This window comes from Somniosus microcephalus, chromosome 22 (genome assembly GCF_052327205.1).
Source record: "Somniosus microcephalus isolate GS21.2 chromosome 22, FLI_Smic_1.0, whole genome shotgun sequence".
In the NCBI taxonomy this organism is placed as follows: Eukaryota; Metazoa; Chordata; class Chondrichthyes; order Squaliformes; family Somniosidae; genus Somniosus; species Somniosus microcephalus.
In genome coordinates, this window is record NC_141008.1 from 35,068,842 (window position 1) to 35,077,850 (window position 9,009).

The 9,009-nt window shown below is 45.5% G+C and overlaps 1 protein-coding gene across 3 annotated transcripts in view; it reads left to right on the top strand.

The window, feature by feature from the left end:
• The window catches only part of LOC147102168 (syntaxin-1A), a 256,279-nt gene that overhangs the window by 233,176 nt on the left and 14,094 nt on the right, over window positions 1-9,009 (top strand). For 2 of the 3 annotated variants that reach the window (XM_085964453.1, XM_085964452.1), the window contains exon 10: window positions 3,508-4,644. The exons of the other annotated variant lie outside the window; for it this stretch is intronic. In XM_085964453.1, coding sequence (XP_085820579.1) covers window positions 3,508-3,585 — 78 coding nt within the window. In that variant the 3' untranslated portion in view covers window positions 3,586-4,644. Of the gene's footprint in view, window positions 1-3,507; window positions 4,645-9,009 lie in introns of those variants that run through there. 3 annotated transcript variants of the gene reach the window in all.

Below are 9,009 nucleotides of genomic sequence, written 5' to 3' on the forward strand. Positions count from 1 at the left end.
GGAGGTAGGTAGCCATCCTGTGCCGGGTCCCGTTTCCTTGAAGACGGGAAGGGATTAAAGCCTATTAACTGCCTGCTACAGGTAGTTAACAGGCAGAAAATAGGATTATCCCTTTTTTGCCCTCAAGTGCGGACTTCTCAAAGGGTCCAAAACCCGCCGGCAAGGCAAGTAGTGGGCCTGCAGGGGTGGGGGCGCAAATGTGTGCTGTGAAGGTAAGTGATGGGTGCAGGAGTGGAGAGGTGAGTATCTGAGGTAAGTGCAAAGTGTTTTTAAAAGTGTACTTACCTTTGCATACAAACCGACTGAAGCTTGCAGGAAGAAACAGAGTGTCTCGGACCTCCGCGTTGGGATTGACAGGTGGCCATTGCATTCACAGATGCAACAACCATCTCAATTCTGCAAAAGAAAGAAGTTTGATGGGGTCTTCTATTCAAGACCTCATCAAACTGCAGAGAATGTCACTGTTTGACAGCTTCACAGAGCTGTCAAATGATGACAATTCATCTGTCAAAAATTTTTGACAGATGAAACGTCATACATTGACGTGCTCTGCAATCAGCTTTCCCTTAATTGGCCTGCTAAGCCCACTGGACTTGCTTAACAAGGACAATCAAGGGAAAATAGTGTGGGTTGGCCACAAATCGATGGAGGCGGGACATCAACCTGACAAGCAGCAGTCCCGCCTCCAACGCGCCCCCTGTCAAAAAATCGCCCCCTTAGATTCTGCAATTAAATAGCTACTACAAACCCATCTGTACTCGGGGAGAAGAGGTTGAGTTGCTTGAATCTGATATCATGTTTCCAGGGACAGCTAGACAGTCTGTCAATAATGATGGATGTGGTTATTTAAAAGATTGAATACTCTTAAACAGACAAAAGTTAATGCACCAGATAACTTGAATCTACGAGTTTTAACGGTAATAGGGAATTAAGTTTCAACTGTCATGTATGAGCAATCCATGAAGATTAGAAAGTGGTTGACATAACTATTATTTAAGAAAGGGAAACTATAAGCCAGCAATTTAATGTCAGTCATAGGAAAAGCCTTTAAAACCATTTTGAAGATGCAATGGGTTAACACTTGGACAAGCGTTAACGTGTGAAAGGAGAAACTGAATAGATTCAGCTAAATAGGTCATGTTTCACTTGCCTGCTGGAGTTTTTCACAGACAATACCTTCCTGGTGGACAGGGAAACAGTTGGTATAAAGTTGGATTTCCGAAAGCTTTTGACCAGATTTCACACTGACAATTGATGGCTGAAATAAGGAGTCATGGAGCAGGGGGTAAAAGTGCTTAGCTGCAGTTGAAGAAGGCAAAAGGTTCTGAGTTACAGCAGCAGAGAAACTTGAGTACAAATCGAAAAAGGTTGTACTGTTGCTGTATATGGATTTGGTCAGATTTCACCTGGAGTCCTGGGTGCAGTTCCAGGCATTTAATCAAAGGCTACAAACCAACTCCAGAATATTCAGTAACGGTACAGGAGCCATTGTGTCCTGCGGTCGCTCAAATTACGCCGTGGAATACTGGTGCACAAATTCTTTAATAGCTTAGATTGCCCGTTGCATTCCCCCCGATGTTGAGGTACCTGCAGTAATCAGGTGACGGGTATGGCAGGGTGAGAAATAGTACAGGGATCTATAATGCCAATTCCTATCCACTTTATTTCTGCCAGGTGCATGTAAACAAGGCAGTAAAGATGTGGTGACATCCCAATTCCCATCATTATCCGCTCTCCTATTACTGAGTCTTAATTACAGCATATGAAACTGACGTCCTGGGATGCTGCGTACTACCCTGAAGGAGAATTAGGTTCACGGACAAATGTGTCTGGTTACTGTTGTTGTTAAAACCTTATTATTGCACTGTATTTGCTGTTTCTGCCTATTTTGCCATTTGCTGGTTGGTTGATGTTTACCTCTCCCCCCCCGCACCCCCCCCCCCCCCTCTTTTAAGCAAACAATGGTTTTCCCATCAGGGGTTTTTCTCTATCTTTGCTTCTTGCAAAAGGTAGAGGAGCAATTGAGGGTAGCCAAGCTGATGAGTCCTGCGCTATGGCCACATGGCACCAGTTGCCGATACCCACACACCAGAGTACCCAGGCAGAGGCAGTCCTACCTGCATTTGACCGAGGAGCAATGCCTGAGGAAGCTTCACTTTTCGAAGGGAGCTGTTGGAGTGATGTCATGGTGCAAGCAGATCTCCAGTCCACTTCCACTAAATCCACCACTCTATCAGTGACTGTTATGATCACCACCACCCTTGACTTCTATACTGGTGTCATTTCAGTCTTCCATTGTGTACATCTGTAACAGCCAAACAGTTGTGCACAGATGCATCAAGCAAGTCACAGATGCATTGTCCTCTAGCGCTACTAATCTTGTCATTTTGCCATGGACAACTGGTGCCAACATGACTGGGCACTCTACTTTTATTGAGTAACAGATTTTCCAAGGCCCAGTGTTTAATGCTTGAACTCAAAGCTAAACAGTGCTTCTCCTAAATGCTGTCTGAGTGTTCAGCTGCTGTGTGTCAGGACGTGTCTCTTGGGTTTGAGGTTGCCCTTGTCTGACAACAGCTAAGACCTGAGATGGACCTCGTGTAGACTACAATTTTGTGCTGCATGGGCAACCTGACCCCTACCTCCTATATGCCATGGAGAATGGTGGGGGGTGGGCACACATGTGCTGCTATCCTGGCAGCACCATCACCTTTGCGTGGTCGGGCCACGCCACTGGTACTGGGCATTGATCTGTGGGAAAGCAGACCCAATGGTTGTAAGGAAAGCAGTGACATCCTGTGTGATGCTTGTCTGCAACTGGTCACCAAGACCGTTCAAACTGAAAGAGGCAGCTTTCTCCAACCTGGCACTCAAGACCTCTATAGTGGCAGTCTGAGTTTCCATGGAGGACCTCTAGGGTGATCTCTGCTGGAGATGTTCCTGAAGCTGCTACATGCTCCATGGTGGACTTCAGTGCTCCAATGTGATATACACTGTCGGATATGGTCCTGCTCAAAGGGTCTCCAATAAATGTGCTACTGGCAGACTACCGGCACTGAACCTGTCTGTAGTACATCGTTGCTGGGTCAAAATCCTGGAACTCCCTCCATAACAGCACTGTGGGAGTACCTTCACCACACGGGCTGCAGCGGTTCAAGAAGGCGGCTCACCACCACCTTCTCAAGGGCAATTAGGGATGGGCAATAAATGCTGGCCTTGCCAGCGACGCCTACATCCCAGGAACGAATTTTTAAAAAAGTGGTGCATACTAAGTTATCCATTGAACAGCCTCTGACCCTGTGCCATAGAGACACAGGGTAGGAGAGAAAGACGTTTAGGGCCATGTCATGCTTTTGGGGCGTATTATTCCACAGCGTGTGAGAGACACCCAGTGTTCAGCTGGGAATCTGCATAATATTCTGAATGTTTTGTTTGCTGCTGCAGTTTTCTTGTGTTGTATTTTTTGCATGCTGAGCTTCATCTGGTTGTTTTCTTCCCTTCCCACAGAAAATGATCTTTATAGGAATTTGCATTGCAGTAGTACTGTTGGTTATCATCATTGTTCTGGCTGTGTCTCTCAGTTAATGCTCCAAAACACCATGATCCCGCAGAATCATCCTGATTGAGACTAAAGCTGGGCTTTTGTTCCGTCATCACCATACAGCACTCATGTGGAAAGGAGAGACAGCAACCCATCATTACTGGGCATTTCCGTTTCATTTTGACAAACACCTATCATTTTCCAGGAGGTGCTGTTCACAGCCAGCAAGACCATTACTCAGGTTTCAGTTCTATCCTCCTGTTGTGGACCTTGCTTCTTTTGGCATCACTGTAAGCTGAAGAACAACATCAGGATTCAAGCACAGTCTCTTCTGTATTGTTTATTGCTTACCTTCAATGCCATAATCTCATTTAAGAAACATTATCAGAATGAACCTCGCCTTAACAGACCTTGATCACACCAACTTATTGGGTGACTCTGAATCCAGCTGAAGTTCTGCTGTAATAAGGTTTTTATAATAATTTCTAAATCAAATATCTCCCCTTTTCTCTTCTTCCATCCTTCCCTCTCTCCTCTCCTGACTCTCTTTCTCTCCCTTTTTTCTCTCTCTCCCCTTCCTCTCTCTCTCCCCTTCCTCTCTCTCTCCCCTTCCTCTCTCTCTCCCCTTCCTCTCTCTCTCTCCCCTTCCTCTCTCTCTCTCCCCTTCCTCTCTCTCTCTCCCCTTCCTCTCTCTCTCTCTCCCCTTCCTCTCTCTCTCCCCTTCCTCTCTCTCTCTCCCCTTCCTCCCTCTCGCCCCTTCCTCCCTCCCTCTCGCCCCTTCCTCCCTCCCTCTCGCCCCTTCCTCCCTCCCTCTCGCCCCTTCCTCCCTCCCTCTCGCCCCTTCCTCCCTCCCTCTCGCCCCTTCCTCCCTCCCTCTCGCCCCTTCCTCCCTCCCTCTCGCCCCTTCCTCCCTCCCTCTCGCCCCTTCCTCCCTCCCTCTCGCCCCTTCCTCCCTCCCTCTCGCCCCTTCCTCCCTCCCTCTCGCCCCTTCCTCCCTCCCTCTCGCCCCTTCCTCCCTCCCTCTCGCCCCTTCCTCCCTCCCTCTCGCCCCTCCCTCCCTCCCTCTCGCCCCTCCCTCCCTCCCTCTCGCCCCTCCCTCCCTCCCTCTCGCCCCTCCCTCCCTCCCTCTCGCCCCTCCCTCCCTCCCTCTCGCCCCTCCCTCCCTCCCTCTCGCCCCTCCCTCCCTCCCTCTCGCCCCTCCCTCCCTCCCTCTCGCCCCTTCCTCCCTCCCTCTCTCCCCTTCCTCCCTCCCCCTCTCCCCTTCCTCCCTCCCCCTCTCCCCTTCCTCCCTCTCCCCTTCCTCCCTCTCCCCTTCCTCCCTCTCCCCTTCCTCCCTCTCCCCTTCCTCCCTCTCCCCTTCCTCCCTCCCTCTCTCCCCTTCCTCCCTCCCTCTCTCTCTCTCTCTCTCTCTCTCTCTCTCTCTCTCCCCCCCCCCTTCCTCTCTCTCTTTCTCCCCTCTCCCCATTCTCTCTCTTTGAAAAATCCTCTGATGGTGTTTGAACTGCCAAGGGCGGGTTTTACTAGAAGCAGCTTGACCTCCAGCCTCTAGCAAACACTATGCTGAGGTTGCTAGCGAAGTATCTCCCACATTATGCATCCAACACAAATTGGACATAACAGTATCTTTGGCAAAGAGGTTTTATTAAACATCTTCCATAGCAAATACCTATAGATACATCACGCACAGATCCCCTACAAACAGACCCCTACACACGGCTCCAGATAGACAGAGACACATACCTGCTCAAAGATACAAGCGTACACCAATACAGACCCACATGAACGTACCCCTCCTGATTAACCTGTAAAGAAGCTCCATTGACACCAGCAGTGTAGATGTGCCCGCAGAGCTTCCCTTCCCACTGTTACTCTCCTTGCAGACAGAAGCAAGGAAAAGTAAAAAAATTTGATACAGTGAAGGGCAGGGAAATGCAATTACCTGTACATAGATATCTCCAATTGAAGAGTTACAAGCACAATGGGACAAATGGCCTCCTCTGCTGTAATTTATAGGATTCTATAAGACTTATAGAAAAATCCAGTAAACCCACAAATAGAGGAACAAGAACTGATTCAGGAACAGGAAACAATACAGATACAGGAAAAGATATGGAAACCGGAAAAGATACGGAAACAGTAAAACATACGGATACAGGAAAAGGAACGCATACAGGAGTCAGAACACATACAGGTACAGAAACATGAACAGATATGGATATAAAAACACATATGAATACGCAAACAGGAATTTTTGCAGCAACAGATATATAGAATTTTATAGAACACAAGGTGGCCATTTAGCCCATCACACCTAACAGCATAAAAACAATTATCCTAACCTTTCCCTCTTTTTTTGGTAGTGATCTTTAATTTATGTGCTCTAGTTACCAACACACCAACCAGTGGAATTAGTTTTTCATTATTATCTGATCAAAACTCCTCCATCAGACCCCCTCATAACTTTCTCTGCTCTGGTGAAAAAATGACTCACTTTCTCCAGTCTCTCCTCCTAACTAAAGCTTCTCAATTCTAGCATAATCTTAGTAAACTAGCAAGAGACATAAAAACAGATTATAAAAGCTTCTATAGGTATGTAAAAAGGAAGAGATTAGCAAAAGTAAACATAGGTCCCTTCGAGGCAGAGACAGGAGAAATTATAATACAGGAGAAATTATAATGGGGAATAAGGAAATGGCAGAGACATTAAACAAATACTTTGTATCTGTCTTCATGATGGAGGACATATTACATTCCAGAAATAGTGGAGGACCAAGAGTCTAGTGAGGAATTTAAAGAAATTAGTATTAGTAAAGAAATAGTACTGGAGAAATTAATGGGACTAAAAGTCGACATACCTTGGACCTGATAGCCTACATCCTAGGCTTTTACAAGAGGTAGCTACAGAGATAGTGGATGCATTGGTTTTGATTTTCCAGAGTTCCCTAGATTCTAGAACAGACCCAGCAGATTGGAAGGTAGCAAACGTAACCCTGCTATTCAAAAAAGGAGCGAGAGAGAAAATGGGAACTATAGGCCAGTTAGCCTGATATCAGTGGTAGGGAAAATGCTAGAATCTATTATTAGGGACGTGGTAACAAGGTACTTAGAAAATCATATGATTGGGCAGAGTCAACATGGATTTATGAAAGGGAAATCGTGTTTGACAAATCTAATATAATTTTTTGAGGTTGTAACTAGCAGGGTAGATGAGAGGAACCAGTGGATGTAGTGTATTTGGATTTATCAAAAAGCAGTCGATAAACCACACAAGAGGTTATTACACAAAATTAGGGCTCATGGGATTGGGGTAATATATTAGCATGGCTTGAGAATTGGTTAACGGACAGAAAACAGAGTAGGAATAAACAGGTCATTTTCGGGTTGGCAGGCTGTAACTAGTGGGGTACCGCAAGGATCAGTGCTTGGGCCTCAGCTATTCACAATCTATATCAATGACTTAGATGAGGGGTTCGAGTGTAATGTTTCCAAGTTTGCTGACGACACAAAATTAGGTGGGAAAGTAAGCTGTGAGGATGTCTCCAAGAGGCTGCAAAGGGATACCGACAGATTGAGTGATTAGGCAAGAACATGACAGTTGGAATATACGTGGAGAAGTGCGAAGTTATCCACTTTGGTAGGAAAAATAGAAAAGCAGAATATCTTTTAAATGGTGAGAGATTGGGAAATGTTGGTACAGAGGGACCTGGGTGTCCTTGTACATGTATCACAGAAAGTTAACATGCAGGTATAGCAAGCAATTAAGAAAGCAAATGGTATGTTAGCCTTTATTACAAAAGGATTGGAGTATAAGGGTAAAGAAGTCTTACTACAATTATATAGAGCCTTGGTGAGACCACACCTGGAGTATTGTGTACAGTTTTGGTCTCCTTACCTAAGGAAGGACATACTTGACATAGAGGGAGTGCAACGCAGCTTTACTAGACTGATTCCTGGGATGAGGGGATTGTCCTATGTGGAGAGATTGAGTCAACTAGGCCTATATTCTCTAGAGTTTAGAAGAATGTGAGGTGATCTCATTGAAACATATAAAATTCTTAAGGGGCTTGACAGGGTAGATGGTGGAAGGATGTTTCCCCTGGCTGGGGATTCGAGAACTAGGGATCACAGTCTCAAAATAAGGGGTCGGCCATTTAGGACTGAGATGAGGAGAAATTTCTTCACTCTTGTGAATCTTTGGAAATCTCTACCCCAGAGAGCTGTAGATGCTCAGTCATTGCGTATATTCAAGACAGGTTGATAAATTTTTGGATACTAAGGGAATCGAGTGATATGGGGATAGTGCGGGAAGGTGGAGTTGAGGTAGAAGATCAGCCATGATCTTATTGAATGGCGGAGCAGGCTCGAAGGGCTGAATGGCCTACTTCTGCTCCTATTTCTTATGTTCTTGTGAACCTCTCTTGCACCCTGCCTATGGACTTGATATCCTTCATAAAGTTGGGGCGTCCAAAACTGGATACAATGTTCAAATGCAGCCTAGCCAATGACTTGTATAGATTTAGTATTACCTCTTTGTTCTTGTACCCTACTAAGAACTTTTTTTTACAGCTTTATCAATTGGTCCTTCCAATTTAAAAGATTTGTGTATCTGAACCCCTAAGTCCCTCTGCTCCTCTACTCCATTTAAAGAGCATATGCCCTCTAATTATTCTTTCTCCAAAAATGAATCACTTGACATATCTCCACATTAAATTTCATCTGATGTCTATCTGCCCAATCTACTACCCTGTCTAGGGCCTCCTGAAGTCACTTAGTCTTCTTCACACTCCCTATTTTGTGTTTGAGAATTTTTATATAATGCCCCTATAGCCAACTCCCAAAGTTACAGTGGCGAAACGGGAGTAGTTCCGAGGAAATTCCTGGTCATAATCATACTGAAGCCTAAGAGATACAGTATTTTTCACCAATTCCCCCTTCCCCAAATGTGCTAGTGTACAGTTCCATTGGCAGCAGATACCCTCTAATATCCTGTCTGAATAGTCACTCTGCATGTGTGGGCCTAGATAGTGTTCAGTCAGGGGGCCAAGGGAGGCGGCGCAACCATCTGAAATTCTGTCCTTGGTAAGTACTCACATGGACTCTCTAGTAGGAGTGACTGATTTTTCTCCCCTCCTAATCTGGGGTACTGAGGCCAATTGTAGTGCCCCCCCCAACCATGGCTATACTGGCCTGTGTGGCTCAGCACTACACCGGGTAGTACATTTATTTACTGAATCATCAGAGAAGCTTAGAAAGAGTTGATTTTACATACACCAAAATATAGCCCTGGTGTGGTAAGGCTTGTAATTCCATAATGACTGCTCGTTTTGTGTCATATTAAGGGGGAGGAGATAATTTGTCAAAGTTTGTCAGTATGGCTATATACATTGCCATGTACAGAATTACATTAATAACAAAAAAGGTCAAAAGAATTTTTAAAAAAGACACTCTTTCACTGGTCTCAAAGAGAA